The 17,902-nt window shown below is 42.1% G+C and overlaps 1 protein-coding gene across 1 annotated transcript in view; it reads right to left on the reverse strand.

Annotated features, from left to right (window-relative positions):
- Positions 1–16,479, reverse strand: part of GPLD1 (glycosylphosphatidylinositol specific phospholipase D1) — a 62,813-nt gene extending 46,334 nt beyond the window's left edge. The window contains exons 1-5 of the mRNA XM_025381725.1: positions 16,275–16,479; positions 12,909–12,964; positions 6,111–6,189; positions 2,115–2,212; positions 1,062–1,172 (exon numbers count right to left, since the gene is read on the reverse strand). Of these exons, the coding sequence (XP_025237510.1) occupies positions 1,062–1,172; positions 2,115–2,212; positions 6,111–6,189; positions 12,909–12,964; positions 16,275–16,374 (444 nt within the window). The 5' untranslated portion in view covers positions 16,375–16,479. The remainder of the gene's footprint in view (positions 1–1,061; positions 1,173–2,114; positions 2,213–6,110; positions 6,190–12,908; positions 12,965–16,274) is intronic.
- Between the last annotated feature and the right edge of the window lie 1,423 nt (positions 16,480–17,902).

Consider the following 17,902-nt stretch of genomic DNA (forward strand, 5'->3'; position numbering starts at 1 on the left):
ACAGGAGGGAAACTCCATCTCAAAAGAAAAAAACTTTATGTGTCTGTGTGTATATATGTATGTATACATATGTGTGTGTATATATATGTATGTATACATGTGTGTGTGTATATATATGTATGTATATATATGTGCATACATACATATGCAGCTGAGTTGGATACATATGTCTGGTAATAAAGCTACTACAGACAATTCTGCCTTATAGGATATATATAAAAATCTCTGAGTTGAAGTTGAAACTTCTAACAGAATGTAATTAACATAAATTAAGGACTAGGGGGCCATCCAGAGGCTAAGTCATCAGGTAAGATCACAATTTTCAGTTTGAGGACATGACATTTTCATATAGAAAGCTAAAAAGAAAGAGAAAAAGTCCAATAAAGTAGAAGTATTACTTTTAAATAGAATCAAGTGGCAGGTATTCATATCCTTATTAAGATACATGGCTTAAAGAAAGGATAAGATTTCTCAAATATTTTTGTGACTAAGACAAAACATCACATCTATTACTGTTTTCAGTACACACTAGCCACTCTGCTGTTGTGGATGAATCTACCCAGTTGGCAAGAAGAATAAAAGGAATGAATTGGGCCAGGCACGGTGGCTCATGCCTGTTATCCCAGCACTTTGGGAGACCAAGGCAGGCAGATCACAAAGGTCAGGAGATCGAGACCATCCTGGCCAACATGGTGAGACCCCGTCTCTACTAAAAATACAAAAATTAGCTGAGCACGGTGGCACGTGCCTGTAATCCCAGCTACTCAGGAGGATGAGGCAGGAGAATCACTTGAACCAAGGAGTCAGAGGTTGCAGTGAGCTGTGATCGCACCTTCGCACCACTGCATTCCAGCCTGGCGACAGAGCGAAACTCCATCTCAAAAAAAAAAAAAAAAAAAAAAAGGAACAAACTGGAAAAGATGAGACTCTAACCAAACACCGCTTTAGGCAGAAGTCTGAATAACCTAACATTTTCCTTTCTTTTAAAATGGTCAGGTTTTGATATTAGGTGTGACAGTATCACTCCCATAAAGTAATTCCCCATAAAGGGTTGTACTCACAGCTCCCATGGTCCTAAGGAATCCTTGTTCAATGCCCAGACTATGCCAGCTGACATCTGCTACCATATGAGAAGTAATTCCAAACAAGAAAGCTACCAGTTTCTCTGTGTCCTGCCAAACAAGCAAATTAGAGTCATGTGTGTTTGGGTGATTTTATAATAACAATCCTATTAAAAGTTTTAATAAATAGAAATTCATTTATGTTATTGAGACTTAACAAAAAATTTCAGGCAAGTACATTGCAGTTTCTAGTTATTAAAAACCATGTAAGAGACCGGGTGCAGTGGCTCACGCCTGTAATCCCAGCTACTCAGGAGGTTGAGACACAAGAATTGCTTGAACCTAGGAGGCGGAGGTTGCAGTGAGCTGAAATTGCGGCACTGCACTCCAGCCTGGGCGACAGAGCAAGACTCGGTCTCAAAAATAAAAAAACCACACACAGGCTGAGTGCAGTGGCTCACGCCTGTAATCTCAGCACTTTGGGAGGCCAATGCGGGTGGATCACGAGGTCAGGAGATCGAGACCATCCTGGCTAACATGGTGAAACCCTGTCTCTACTGAAAATACAAAAAAAAATTAGCCAGGCGTGGTGACGGGCGCCTGTAGTCCCAGCTACTCAGGAGGCTGAGGCAGGAGAATAACATGAACCTGAGAGGTGGAGCTTGCAGTGAGCAGAGATCACACCACTGCACTCCAGCCTGGGCGACAGAGTGAGACTTTGTCTGAAAAAACAAAAACAAACAAACACAAAAAACCACACACACACACACACGAAACCATAAGGACTTTTGGAAACGTTTTATGATGTGTTGGAAGTGCTTTAAGATTAATTACTATTGGAGCAAAATGATGAAGTGATATATCCCAAACTGTGTTTATAAGTAATTCAAGTATTATCTAGCCATCTACTATGTCCAAGCAATGTGCATGACACTGAAGGTAGAATGGTGGGCAGCCCTTACAGAGTGGTATGAATGGGGTCAACACAGGTGCAAAAACAGTACACGGCAGGTTTGGTGCTAAATATTTTAAGGATTAGAGGACCATGCCTACCTTCTCCCAGGGAAGGGGATAGTTCTCTCGGATATAATGAACGCTTGCGTTAAGAAACGGAGTCCAGTGAGTGCTCTCAGACACATCATGGAATTTTCCTGACAAAACAAAAGCAGGGCTCTGGATTCTCTCTTAAAAGTTGGAGAGTCCCAATCAAATCTTCCACCACCACCCACTGCGCTGCTGTGTCCCTTCTCCTCTTTCCCTCCATGCCCCTCAGTTTCTTCTGTCGACATTCAAAAGAAGCCTCCAAAACAGAAGAGCCAGCTGAGATTTTGGAATAGGCATGGTACTGTCTGCCTGATGACTAAAAAGAGCCCTATCGTAAGAGGGACAGAAGCCTGAACTGGCTCACAGTATCGCAAGCCTGGCTACCTGGTTAGAATAGAGGCTAAAGTGTTTCCATTCCTGTGACCTAAAGCTTAGGAAACAAGCTGTAGTTTGGTTTTGTTTATTTGTTGGGGTTTTAAAAGTATTTTTCTTGTCTCTCACAGTCACCCTCCTTAAGAGTACAGAAATAAAGGCCGGGCGCGGTGGCTCAAGCCTGTAATCCCAGCACTTTGGGAGGCCGAGACGGGCGGATCATGAGGTCAGGAGATCGAGACCATCCTGGCCTACACGGTGAAACCCCGTCTCTACTAAAAAATACAAAACACTAGCCGGGCGAGGTGGCGGGTGCCTGTAGTCCCAGCTACTCGGGAGGCTGAGGCAGGAGAATGGCGTAAACCCAGGAGGTGGAGCTTGCAGTGAGCTGAGATCCAGTCACTGCACTACAGCCTGGGCGACAGAGCAAGACTCCATCTCAAAAAAAAAAAAAAAAAGAGTACAGAAATAAAAGCAAGTATTTCATATGCTTTCAAGCATTTGATTTTATAATAATTGTTATAAAATGGCACGAGCCCCAGCGAGCATTTTATGCAAGCATCGTTTGAGTGGGCCAGTGGGTGTCCCATGTAGCTCTTTATTCCCACAAGAGGGGTAGGGAAGACAGAACTGGCCTCTGTGCTAAACCTCCAAGGGCCACGAATGCCTCATGGAGTGCCAAATGTTACGAGGGTAACTAAAAGCAAAACTGCAGAGTTCAGATCCCTCAGTTCAATTTTTCTATGCTGTTCCTAAAGTAAAAATTGCTGAACCAATTTTAAATCATTGTTTTTTTTTCAAAATGGTTTTCAAAGAAGTTAGAACCAAGACATTTTATTTGCGCCCACAGTTTTTCTAGAGATAAAGCTTTAAACAATTCTTGTTCTCCGGAATACAGTAAAACTCCAGAATTAAATATAGCAGTAGCTCTTTTGAACAACTTCAACTTAAATGAATTGCCAGATTAACTGAAGCTTTCTGATCCCTCTGTAAATCCTACAGACTAGAAGCAAAAGAAAGTCACCCAGGGCGTGCTGGATGCTGACAGCTGGCAAGCCACTGCCCAGAGACTTGAACTTACCTGTCTATACCATAGGTCACAAAGGGTCAATCAGACCCACTCTAATCCTGTTTAAACCAGATGTCCTTGTTACTGTAATTATAAAAGCTAATTCAATATTAGGTAAACTAATACAAATGAAGAGTTTTGCTGGGTATAGTAGTGCACGCCTGTAATTCCAGCACTTTGGGAGGCTGAAGTGGGACGACCCCTTGAGACCAGGAGTTTGAGACTAGCCTGGGCAACACAGCAAGACCCCATCTCTACAAAAATTAAAAAATAAAATAAAAAATTAGCCAGGTATGGTGGTACACACCTTTAGTCTCAGCTATTCAGAAGGCTGAGGCAGGAGGGTCACTTTAAGCCAGGAGTTTGAGGCTGTAATGAGCTGTGATTGCACCACTGCACCCCAGCCTGGGCAACAGAGCAAGACCCTGTCTCTAAAAACTATTAAAATAACTTTTTTAAAAAAGGTGTTTTTTCTTTGGCAATTAAATATCTAAGAAAGCTAAGTGCTTCTGAAAGATGCAATAAGAGTGAATCACCCAAGAAGAAAAGCAAAACTACAGTTGAATTAGGTATGTATGAGACAAGGTAAGATATGGAAAAATGCATGAAAACCTAAGTGGAATTTCTATACAAATTCCCTGTAACTAGTCATATACCAGTCTCAATCTTTTCCTCACAGAAGAGTATTTATTGCTGTAGAAAACAATGGAAAATGCTAAATAGTTTACATTCCTTTTCCACTCTCCTCAGAACCTTGGCTAGTGTGGGTTTTGTCTGTCTCTAAAAATGGTGTACAATAAGCAATGTTTCTCAAATTGAATGGACAAAAATATCCTTTCTTTTCTCTTTTGTAGAAGTTATCAAGGGACAGTAGAGCTCCCATGAATACAGTTTGGGACATACTGAATTAGAAATAATAGGTTAGAAAGGAGAACTATAACACGCAGGCAAAATAATAGGATTGAGAAATGATAGTTAACAGACTAAGAGGGAAACAGAACAAAACTTATAACTATGAGAAACACAAAAGCTTAGCTGTCTGGGATTCTAACTACAGGAGTGAGGAGCCCCAAATAGTTCATTTCAGTCCCAAAGACCATCACTGAATTAAAGGAATGGGATAATAGCAGATGACCCCCAAGACCTCAGAAGCAGTTTATACAAGGACCCAGTGTGCTGGAGGCCTCCATTTGTCCTTCCAGACCCACTCCCCATCCTTCTGTACCCTGTAGGGTGACTCTGAGGTCACCTGCTTCAACTGGCTTCGTGGCCCTCTGGCTTTGGTTGGGTTGGGTTTGGCCAATAAAGAGAACTGACAGATCAGAGAAAAAGAAAACACAGAAGTTGGGGTATGTATTCTCCCAGCTCCCCTTCTGTGGGGTCACAGTGGGCTGGCTGTGCCCCATAGCTGAAGGTCCAGCTCTCATCAAGTGGTCCTCTTCATGCAGCTCTCTCTCTCTCCACGGTTCCAGTAATCTCTCCCTCCCCTGAACGATCTTTTGTAATTCCTCACCTCCTGTCCACATCTTTGAAAATGGTACCCTTACTAAACTCCTCTCCAATTACTCAGTTTGAACATGACTTCTGGGTCCTGCTGGGTGTCTGACTGATACAACCCATGAGACTAGTTTACTGATAATGACAGAGCAGGAGCACTGCCATCTTGGACAACAACTGCCATTTTAAGTCCACCTTGACCAAAAATTGCATAAATCCAAAGGGCATCAGCCTAATGGGTGGAGTCAGCATAACCATAAACCACAAATAACATCTCCAATCAGAAACATTCCAAACCCCTTCCCAACCAGAGACGTGCCAGCCCCAAGATAACCTCCCCTTCAGACGGAGAGATGTCAGCCCCAAGATAACCTCCCCTCCAACTAGAGACATTCCAACCCTACAATAAACTTCTCCCCCACAGAGAAACATTCCAAGCTCTCTCACCAATAAATACTCTTAGTCTGTAAGAGAGAGTGCTCCTGACTGAAATCGGCCAGAAGCCCCTCTCAGGTTTATTTCTCCAAAATAAATCTGTCTTTGACTGTCAAGCTGCTTTTCATGTTTCTTTCCTCTTTCTTTAACTCTTACAGATAACAGTGTCTGAGATTTGCATAGCACTTGACAAAATATTGTGCATTAATGCCAAGGACAAGCCAGTAAAGAGACAGGGCAGGCATTATCTTCACCAAGACATGAAAATTGGGATTCTATGCATAAGTGACTTTTTTAAGGTCACATGCTAATATGGAAGAAACACAAACTCAGACCTTTTGATCTCTTGCAAAATGTCTTCTGCCGTGCCACTTAGGTTTTCACCAAAAAATAAAGTTTTCAGAATTTCTATGCTTAACCAGGTCAGTTTTAGCTAAATGGAAAATGCAACTATGTAAACTAAGTCATTAACCAACAATATTATTGGGAAACAAATTGTTCTCAACAATAATGGAAAATACACTGTACAATTAAAAATATATAGTACACATACATATATATTTTTAAAGTCATAGCTATTCCTATTAACCAAGTAAAAGTGACTTCATTCAGTCTGTAAACTTTCATCTTACCTCCTTTGCAGAGGCTAGGGTAAAAACAATCAGGAAACACGGTTCCAGCCTGATATGCATCCTGGTGTTCTAGTAACAGCTGCAGAGCAGGAAAATACAGAGATTAGGGGGCAGCAGTCAGCAGCCTGGGGAGTGCAGGCCCCACCAATTTCCCATGATGAGATGCTAGAACTATGGGGGTATAGATGGCATGAAAGGGAAAAAGGAAGGAAGGAAAGCAGGCATAAAGTAAATAAATGATTGAAATTCACACATAATCCAAGACAACACACAACAATATATAACTTCAGATTCTTCCCTACCAAACACAGAGAGGCTAATTAAGAAATAGCAGAAATCACTTATTTAAACTTCATTTTCTTTCATTTTCTCTGCCAACGCAGTAAAGCAGGATTTCCCTGAGGCCTTAACATTGTTTTACTGACCCAGAGTTGTTGTTTTTGTTGCCTTTTTTTTTTTTTTTTTTTTTGAGATGGACTTTTGCTCTTGTCACCCAGGCTGGAGTGTAATGGCGCAATCTCGGCTCACCGCAACCTGCCAGGTTCAAGCGATTCTCCTGCCTCAGCCTCCTGAGTAGCTGGGATTATAGGCATGCATCACTACGCCTGGCTAATTTTTGTATTTTTAGCGGAGATGGGGTTTCGCCATGTTGGTCAGGCTGGTCTCGAACTCCTGACCTCAAGGGATCCACCCATCTCAGCCTCTCAAAGTGCTGGGATTGCAGACATGAGCCACCATGCCTGGCCCAGAGCTGGTTTTTATAAAATTTCCAATGATTCACAGTGAAAAGAGAAAAATACACACACATGTGCACATACGTACATATCAGTTTATAGCTGCTACCTGTGCTTTAGTGTATGATGATGTCCTTTGTGTTTTGGGAAGACTAAAAAAAAAAAAAGGCTAAAAAAAAGGATCTCCTGACCTCGTGATCTGCCCGCCTTGGCCTCCCAAAGTGCTGGGATTACAAGCGTGAGCCACCGCGCCTGGCCAAGCATACATATAACTTAATGTCTAATAGATGAATAATGGATGGAGTAGTCAACAAATGGTGATGTCACAACCCCGTAACAATGAGTATACCATCATTGCATGGGCAAATCCATGTTTACCCTACATCGGGGTCCCCAACCCCCAGGTCATGAACTGGTACCAGTCTGTGACCTGTTAGGAATGGGGCCACACAGCAGGAGGTGAGCAGTGGGCAAGCAAGCATTGCCTCCTGAGCTCCACCACCTGTCACAGCAGCAGTGGCATTAGATTCTCAGAGAAGTGTGAATCATACTGGGAACTGCACACGCTAGGGATCTAGGTTGCACGCTCCTTAGAATAATCTAATGCCTGATGATCTGAGGTGAAATAGTTTCATTCTGAAACCATCTACCCCCCACCCCCCACCCCATCCATAGAAAGGTTGTCTTCCATGAAACCAGTCCCTCGTGTCAAAAAACTTGGGGACCACTGCCCTAGGTGACACTGACTTGAAATTAATATTTCCAACGACAAGTCACTGGATCCCTGTCAAGTTTTATACCCAAACAAATACAAGATGAATTATAAGGTTAAATGTCAAAAATGAAGCCATAAAATTAACAGGATAAAATTTAAGTGAATAATTATATAACCATGAAGTGGGAATAATTTTTCTAAGCATAATTTACAAGTAGAAACCGTAACAGAAAAATTGATGCATTAAAAAATACAAAAATTAGCCTGGTGTGGTGGTGTGTGTCTGTAGTCCCAGTTACTTGGGAGGCTGAGTTGAGAGGATTGCTTGAACCTGGGAGGTGGAAGTTACAGTGAGTCGAGATCATGCCACTGCACTCTAGCCTGGGTGACAGAGCCAGATTCTGTCTCAAAAAAAAAAAAAAAAAAAAAAAGAATGCCAATTAAACCTAAAACAAAAGCCATTTTCCACCTACCAAATTGACAAAAATGAAAATGAATAAAGGCCGGGCGCAGTGTCTCTGGCTCACATCTGTAATCCCAGCACTCTGGGAGTCTGCGGCAGGCGGATCACTCGAGCTTAGGAGTTCGAAACAGCCTGGGAAACAAGCTGAAACCTCGTCTCTAACAAAAATACAAAAAATTAGCTGGGTGTGGTGGTGTGCGCCTGTGGTCCCAGCTACTCAGGAGGCTGAGGTGGGAGGATCACTTGAACCTGGGAGGTGGAAGTTGCAGTCAGTCGAGTTCGTACCACTGCACTCCAGCCTGGGTAACAGGGCAAGACCACTCTCTGGGCAGGGCATCTCTGAAAAAAGGCAGCAGTCCCAGCCAGGGACTTATAGATAAAACCTCCATATCCCTGGAGACAGAGCACCTGGGGGGAAGGGGTGGCTATGGGCACAGCTTCAGCAGACTTAAACGTTCCTGCCTGACTGCTCTGAAGAGAGCAGCAGACCTCCCAGCACAGCGTTCAAGCTCTGCTAAGGGTCAGACTGTCTCCTCTAGTGGGATCCTGACCCCCGTGTATCCTGACTGGAAGACACCTCCCAGTAGGGGCCAACAGAAACCTCATACAGGAGAGCTCTGGCTGACATCTGGCAGGTGCCCCTCTGGGACGAAGCTTCCCGAGGAAAGAACAGGCAGCAATCTTTGCTGTTCTGTAGCCTCCACTGGTGATACCAACGCAAACAGGGTCTGGAGTGGACCTCCAGCAGACCTGCAGCAGAGGGGCCTGACTGTTAAGAGAGACACCATCCGAGATCACCGACGTCAAAGACCAAAGGTAGATAAATCCACAAAGATGGGGAGAAACCAGCGCAAAAAGCCCGAAAATTCCAAAAACCAGAACGCCTCTTCTCCAAAGGAACACAACTCCTTGCCAGCAAGGGAACAAAACTGGATGGAGAATGAGTTTGATAAACAGACAGAAGTAGGTTTCAGAAGGTGGGTAATAACAAACTCCTCCGAGCTAAAGGAGCATGTTCTAACCCAATGCAAGGAAGCTAAGAACCTTGAAAAAAGGTTAGAGGAATTGTTAACTAGAATAAGCAATTTAGAGAAGAACATAAATGACCTGATGGAGATGAAAAACAGCATGAGAACTTCGTGAAGCATACACAAATATCGATAGCTGAATCCATCAAGCACAAGAAAGGATATCAGAGATTGAAGATCAACTTAATGAAATAAATCAAGAAGACAAGATTAGAGTAAAAAGAATGAAAAGGAACAAGCAAAGCCTCCAAGAAATATGGGACTATGTGAAAAGACCAAATCTACGTTTCACTGGTGTACCTGAAAGTGATGGGGAGAATGGATCCAAGTTGGAAAACACTCTGCAGGATATCATCCAGAACTTCCCCAACCTAGCAAGACAGGCCAACATTCAAATTCAGGAAACACAGAGAACACCACAAAGATACTCCTCAAGAAGAGCAACCCCAAGACACATAATCGTCAGATTCACCAAGGTTGAAATGAAGGAAAAAATGTTAAGGGCAGCCAGAGAGAAAGGTCAGGTTACCCACAAAGGGAAGCCGATCAAACTAACAGCAGATCTCTCTGCAGAGACCCTACAAGCCAGAAGAGAGTGGGGGCCAATATTCAACATTCTTAAAGAATTTTCAACCCAGAATTTCATATCCAGCCAGACTAAGTTTCATAAGCGAAGGAGAAATAAAATCCTTTATACACAAGCAAATGCTGAGAGATTCTGTCACCACCAGGCCTGCCTTACAAGAGCTCCTGAAGGAAGCACTAAACATGGAAAGGAAGAACCGGTACCAGCCACCGCAAAAACATACCAAATTGTAAAGACCATTGACACCATAAAGAAACTGCATCAACGAACTGGCAAAATAACCAGCTAGCATCATAACGACAGGATCAAATTCACACATAACAATATTAACCTTAAATGTAAATGGGCTAAATGCCCCAATTAAAAGACACAGACTGGCAAACTGGATAAAGAATCAAGACCCATCAGTGCGCTGTATTCAGGAGACCTATCTCACACGCAAAGACACACACAGGCTGAAAATAAAGGGATGGAGGAATATTTACCAAGCAAGTAAAAAGCAAAAAAAAAAAAAAAAAGGTGGGAGTTGCAATCCTGGTTTCTGATAAAACAGACTTTAAACCAACAAAGATCAAAAGAGACAAAGAAGGGCATTACATAATGGTAAAGGGATCAATGCAACAAGGAGAGCTAACTATCCTAAATATACATGCACCCAGTACAGAAGCACCCAATTCATAAAGCAAGTTCTTAGAGACCTACAAAGAGACTTAGACTCCCACACAATAATAGTGGGAGACTTTAACACCCCACTGTCAATATTAGACAGATCAACCAGACAGAAAATTAACAAGGATATCCAGGACTTGAACTCAGCTCTGGACCAAGCGGATCTAATAGACATCTATAGAACTCTCCATCCCAAATCAACAGAGTATACATTCTTCTCAGCACCACATCACACTTATTCTAAAACTGACCACATAATTGGAAGTAAAACACTCCCCAGAAAATGCAAAAGAACGGAAATCATAACAGTCACTTGGACCACAGTGCAATTAAATTAGAACTCAGGATTAAGAAACTCACTCAAAACCACACTACCTGGAAACTGAAAAACCTGCTCCTGAATGACTACTGGGTAAATAGTGAAATATAGGCAGAAATAAAAATGTTCTTTAAAACCAATGAGAACAAAGGCACAACATACCAGAATCTCTGGGACCCATTTAAAGCAGTGTGTGGAGGGAAATTTATAGCACTAAGGGCCCACAAGAGAAAGCAGGAAACATCTAAAATCGACACCCTAACATCACAATGAAAAGAACTAGAGAAGCAAGAGCAAACAAATTCAAAAGCTAGCAGAAGACAAGAAATAACTAAGATCAGAGCAGAACTGAAGGAGATAGAGACACACACACACAAAAAAAACTCTTCAAAAAAATCAATGCATTCAGGGGCTGTTTTTGTTTTGTTTTGTTTTGTTTTGTTTTTGTTTTTGTTTTGTTTTGTTTTGAGATGGAGGCTTGCTCTGTCGCCTAGGCTGGAGTGCAGTGGTGTTATTTTAGCTCACTTCAGCCTCCACCTTCCAGGTTCAAATCATTCCCTGCCTCAGCCTCCCAAGTAGCTGGGACTAGACTATAGGTGTCTGCTACCATGGCCAGCTAATTTTTATATTTTTAGGGAAGATGGGGTTTCATCACTTTGGCCAGGTTGGTCTCAAACTCTTGACCTCAAGTGATCGACCCGCCTTGGCCTCCCAAAGTGCTGGGATCACAGGTGTAAACCATCATGCCTGGCCTATTTCTGAGGATGATGTTAGTATTCGGATTAGAATGCATCCTGAAAGGGAGCGTCTGTGTTCATTTAACATGTTTTAAATTAATAATACCTCTACTAGAATACCTGGTAGAAAACCTCTACTAGAAATCACTCTGCACACACTCTGGATTGACTGTTCATGTGATGAATTAGGCGGATTCTCATTTCCACTCCTCTTTCCTGCCTACTCGCCATCAAGGTCAGTGAAGATGACTATCAGATATAAATGCTGTTTTTCCTCATTCGGCCTGTTAAGTTGGCAAGGGAGGAAGCTGAATCTTATGACTAAAAATATTTTGAGGATACAACAAATTTCAGTTATCTTACCATCCTGCTTCCCAAATGGACTATCAAGACTTAATGTTATCAAATGACCCAATTCTGATGTCAGAAGGGAATGCTAACCACTTATCGAATGTAGGTATGAAAGAATTACATCTTTGTCCCAAAGTATTACTTAGCCATAGAACAAACAGTGCATACGATCAGAATGTGTTCATTTGAAGATGGGTAAAGGTGAGTCATCAGCTAGTCCTACCAGGATATAGAATATAGTAGGAGTTGGACGGAGAATCTCAGGGCATATTTCTTAATAAACACTTCCTTCTCCTGGTGATGCAATTTGTGCGTAACACACAGTAACAAGAAGTGGAAAATCAATGATCTCCCTCAAGTATGACTTTTTAAAATAAAAACAAAAAAGATGGGCCAGGCATAGTGGCTCATGCCTATAATCCCAGTGCTTTGGGAGGCCAAGGTGGGAGGATTGCATGAGCCCAGGATTTCAAGACCAGCTTGGGCAACATAGTGAGACCCCCATCTCTATAATAAAAACAAAAAAGATGTGCTCTTATCAGCAGCACATATACTAATATTGGAATGATACAGACAAAATTAGCAACTTTTAAAAATGTACTATTTAAAAAATTTCTCAAGTATTTTTTCAAATTATGATTATTAAAATCTTTAAATTTTAAGTGTGATATATATAAGATACATATAAAATGTTCAAGTAGCACTTAGAAGAGACATATACCTTTTAACCATAATATTAATGTCTTATAACATTAATAACATAATATACAACATTATAACATAAAGAAATAAAAAATGAGTCTTTTTTTTTTGTTTTGAGACGGAGTTTTACTCTTGTTGCCCAGGCTGGAGTGCAGTGGACTGTACCACAACCTCCACCTCCCGGGTTCAAGTGATTCTCCTGCCTCAGCCTCCTGAATAGCTGGGATTACAGGCATGCACCACCACACCTGGCTAATTTTGTATTTTTAGTAGAGATGGGGTTTCTCCATGTTGGTCAGGGTGGTCTCGAACTCCTGACCTCAGGTGATCTGCCTGCCTCGGTGCCCAAAGTGCTGGGATTACAGGCGTGAGCCACCACGGCCAGCCAAAATAAGTCTTAAAATTACTGTTTAAATATCTGTTAGGATCTTTGTTTGGCACCTATAGAAGAAAACTAATGCACAAAGAAGGAAAGAAAAAATCAAGATTTCTACCTCTTTGTAGTTAACATGCCCATTGTGAAGATGAAGAAACTCCAGAGCTCTGTGTCCTGAGAGAAATAAATACATAAATCAATTAAGTTCAACTATTACTGAAAACATAACTTAGGCGAGATGATTTTAAAAGAAAAATATACAATTTTGTGGTTGTAACTGTCAAGGATGCAGGAAATGAAATGAGTTTGCACTCGCTGGCAATTTTCATTAGGTATAGATTTGTGCAATATTTCTATTGTTATAGTACAAAGCAAGTTTAGATGGTGATTTAAAGTTTCTGCTTAACTATTAAATGGTTCTATGAGCTTTAGTGCTATTCAACCTCTCTAGACCTCAGTTCCCTCCTACGGAAAACTGAGTTTAAAAAATACCCACCGTACAGGTTGGTTGAAATAATAAATGCTAAGTGACAAGCACAGTGGCTGACACTTGGTAAGGAGCTCAAGAAAAAGAAACTGTCAGGCCAGGCATGGTGGCTGACACCTATAATCCCAGCACTTTGGGAGGCCAAGGTGGGCAGATCACCTGAGGTCAGGAGTTTGAGACCAGCCTGATCAACACGGAGAAACCCGTTTCTACTAAAAATACAAAAAATTAGCCAGGCCTGGTGGTGCGTGCCTGTAATCCCAGCTACTTGGGAGGCTGAGGCAGGGGAATCACTTGAACCCAGGAGGCAGACGTTGCAGTGAGTCAAGACCACGTCACTGCACTCTAGCCTGGGCAACAGAGCGAGACTCTGTCTCCAAAAAAAAAAAGAAACCGTCATCATCATACTTTGCTTCAGTACTGAAGTAAACAAACCTAAGTACAAAATACAATATAACACCTAACCCATGGACTGAGCCAATGATCCTCAAAAGTTTCTCATCATTGGACCAGAAAGACAAAATAATCTCAGGAAACTACCAGCTCCACCCCACACCCACCCACAGCCTGAACCTCTCAAGAACCAATAAGAGGACTCACATTCCCTGTGAAGTGACATTCAAAGGCGATACCGTATTTCTGTTGTGAATCACCTCCAATTTCAAAAATTCATACTACAAAAAACTATAGCCACTACTATATTATAAGCATTAATATCATAAAAGTCACAACCCACAAATCCAAATAACCTGTGTATAGGATTCCAGTGATTTACGCTGAATGAAGTCATTTCTAATTAACTCACTCACACAATGCTGACCTTCCACTCAGGCCCTTCATAAGAAATGAAAAAGTGAACCAAAACATTTATAACATCATCTAATTTATTAGTAAATAAATGATGGAGTTTTGGTCTTCTTCTGTGTAAAAAAATTCTCAGAATCCATGCAGATTCTATTTCAGGAGATGCCTTCAATTATGTTCACATAAATATTATTCTTTAAATATCAATTAGGACCTTTGGTACTCATCGAAGAAAGGCAAGCAATTATCTGGTTTTATTAAAATTTCAGATGCAATCTGTCTTGTACAGTTTTAAACTCTAAGGATTAAAAAATTGAATATTTCCATTTATATTTGTTCCTCATCAGCTCATTCTGTAGTTTTAGCAATTTCAACTTCACAGAACATAGAACTGGAAGACATTTTAGAATTCTTCAAGAAGTTCAACCCCCTTATTTTATAGAATTGAGAGGTAGGTAAAGTGAATTGCTCAGAGTCACACATCTACTTCACTGGATGGCTGGAATTAGAACCTAAGTCTGGTTCTCTTTCCCATTGTTACCCGGCTCCCTTCTAGCAATACATTTTTAACGGAAAGAACGCCAGACCAGCTGTCAGGACATGTAATTCTAGGCCAGGCCACTAAAAAGTTAGCTGTAAAACTGTCTAGTATCAGTTTCTTCATCTGTAAAAGAAAAGAACTGGACTCAGTGACTTCTAGTGTCCCTTCAGATAGTCAAATTCTGTGACAACAGGTTCTTGCCCATCATAGCTCAGTATATATGTCTGTTTTGCACTGACAAATTTTCATTTTTTTTCCTATAATCTTATTTTTCTTTGAAACATCTGGAGGTGGTATAACTATAAAATTCTGTTATAATTTTTATCTAAATTAAAGAAAACTCAGGCCAGGCGTGATGGCTCACGCCTGTAATCCCAGCACTTTGGTAGGCCAAGGCAGGCGGATCACAAGGTCAGGAGATTGAGACCATCCTGGCTAACATCCTGAAATCCCATCTCTACTAAAACAATACAAAAAAATTAGCCAGGCGTGGTGGTGGGCGCCTATAGTTCCAGCTACTTGGGAGACTGAGGCAGAAGAATGGCGTGAACTCAGGAGGAGGAGCTTGCAGTGAGCCGAGATCACGCCACTGCAGTCCAGCCTGGGGGACAGAGCGAGACTCTGTCTCAAAAAAAAAAAAAAAAAAAAAAAGAGAAAACTCAGAACATCAGGTATATCAGAAATTAATCTGAAAATTGCTGTAGAATGTTATGATAGCTAATTCTATTACAAATTGACTCACATTTTCCATGTGTTAAAACATGTTACAAATACACTTCACACAAGAACCAAATCCTTTTGCTAAGAAAGATCTTAAGTGTTCTCAGTCCATATGCAAAAAACATGGTAGCTATATGGGGGGGCGCATGTGTTAATTAGCTTGATTGTGCTAATCATTTCACAAGGCATACATACATCAACACATCATGTTGTGTATCTTAAATTTATACCATTTTTGTCAATTATGCATCAATAAAGCTAGAAAAATAAAAATTTTAAATAACTCTTTGTGGTACCATCTCCCTATATCCAGGATGACTCTGCCCTTGCCCCTAAGGTCGGTGGCACTGGCTTGCTGTCCCCTTCTCCTCCCCAACTCCTGCCATCTTACTGGCACCGTGAATGTGGATGACCAAACTCCCTCACTTTCTTGACCTTCCTGAAGCCAAACACTTTTACAGCAATTTGACTCCTGAAGCCAAACACTTTTACAGCCACTCCTATGGCCACACATGGCTCTTTACATACAGTAGGAAATGCCTGTCCTTGCACATGTAAAACAACAAAAGTACATTTCTCACTCCTGCCATATTCCACCCATCTTGTTCCTCTCCCATTCTGTCAGTTCTGCTGCCACATTGCAACCTCTCATTTACTGAGCCTCTATTTCCCCACCCAGAGAAACACGCAGGGGCCCCATGACCAACGGGGCATCAGCTGTCTTTCTTATTTTCCCCTTAACTGAACCCGTGCTGCCAATCCCTATCCCTGGATGATTGCAATCACGGGCTTCTCCTCCCAGCTCTCAGGCCACTCAGCTCAGTGCCCAGGGGAAACCGTATCAATCCACGAGCTGGATTTTCAATCTCTTCCTTAATGTCTTTGACAGATGTACTGTCCTCTCAGTAACATAACGACACGCCAGTACTTACCGATTTCTACGTGCGTTGAAAGGCCACACGATGAACCTCTATGGCAGAGAGAAGCCAGCACGATCATCAGCAGGCCGGGCCACAACCTGAAAGCAGACATGCTCTCATTCCTCACCGGCTCCTCTAATGACGTGGGAATGCTCAGAGCTGCGGCAGCACCGTGACTCCGAAATCCAGGCGCAGACCCACCGCTTCTCTCTAAGCAGGTCACTGACCCGGGAAACCAAGCCTCATTTCAAAATAATATCGTTTTCCAAAGAAGTCAACTGTTCAACTACTGTTTAGCTTCACCAGAACAGCAAACAAACTCTGTACTCCTGAGGGGTGGGGGTGGGAGGATAAACTGAAATCTGAAAAGCCTTAGGCCAGAAGCACTACATCTTCTGACCGAGGTTTTTTCTGGATTTCATTTTAACATGAAATTTGTGTAGAAATGCAAGCTAAGTTGTCTCCAGATATTTTTTGCTTTCTATAAAAAGGCTCACCTGTGCAGACAGTCAACATATTGGACCACCTCACCTTACAAGGGTGGATCTCTCATGCATCCTTTCTATACATTTATCAGGCTGTCCTGCTTCCTCCATCTCCCAAGCCACAAGTGCTGGGAAAGCTTTTATGGTGATCAGCTGGAACTGGCTTCTCTTTCAGTATTTGGCAACAGATACTGACACTTGTATGGGATTACACAAGAGCAGCCACTCCTGGTCTCTCTACCTCTGGCTGTTCTAATGGGGCTTATCCAGAGTCTGTTGCAAGGTCAGATTCCTGCAGGGGAAGCAAAGATGTCAATTCCACTTGGGAGGTGGAAGGAAGGGGGCAGATTTAGGGCCAAGAAACAGGGTTTAGAAAATGTTAAGCTTAGGGTATATCATTAGGTAGCCAGTTACACTTCATCCGTGGGAAAAATTAAGCTCTTCATGAAACTGATGGTAATCTTAAAGCACAAATTATGCATATTTTACATTAAAAGCAAGAGATGGGCTCCTAAAAGAGTGAGAGGAAATGGTATTCACTCTCAGGTTAGCCAAATGAAAGGATGAAAAGAAAATGGGATGATTTGGCCGGGCGTGGTGGCTCACACCTGTAATCCCAGCACTTTGGGAGGCTGAGGCTGGTGGATCACCTGAGGTCAGGAGTTTGAGACTAGCGTGATCAACATGGTGAGACCCCTTCTCTACTAAAAATACAAAAATTAGCCAGGTGTGGTGGCACACACCAGTAGTCCCAGCTACTGGGGAGGCTGAGGTGGGAGGATCTCTCGAACCCAGGAGGCGGAGGTTGAGGTGAGCCGAGATTGCACCACTGCACACTAGCCTGGGTGACAGAGCAAGACTCTGTCTCAAAAAAAAAAAAGAAAAGAAAAAAGAATATGGAATGATTTGACACAGTTGTCTGCCCCAACAGTTTCCCCTGTAAGCTTAACACAGTCACTTGGACAGCCCCAAGGAAAGGAATCCCACAGCTCCCCACAAACCTGAGGGCAGTAGGCCCAGCTACTCCTGATTAGTCCAGAGGCCATATGTCTACATGTTTTGTTTGGCTAACAGGATGTTTTATAAACTTAAATCAAATTTATAAACTTTTTCTAAATGAGAAGATTCACATAAAAACCTAGATTTCTGGCTCTC

This window comes from Theropithecus gelada, chromosome 4, assembly GCF_003255815.1.
Source record: "Theropithecus gelada isolate Dixy chromosome 4, Tgel_1.0, whole genome shotgun sequence".
Lineage (NCBI taxonomy): Eukaryota > Metazoa > Chordata > Mammalia > Primates > Cercopithecidae > Theropithecus > Theropithecus gelada.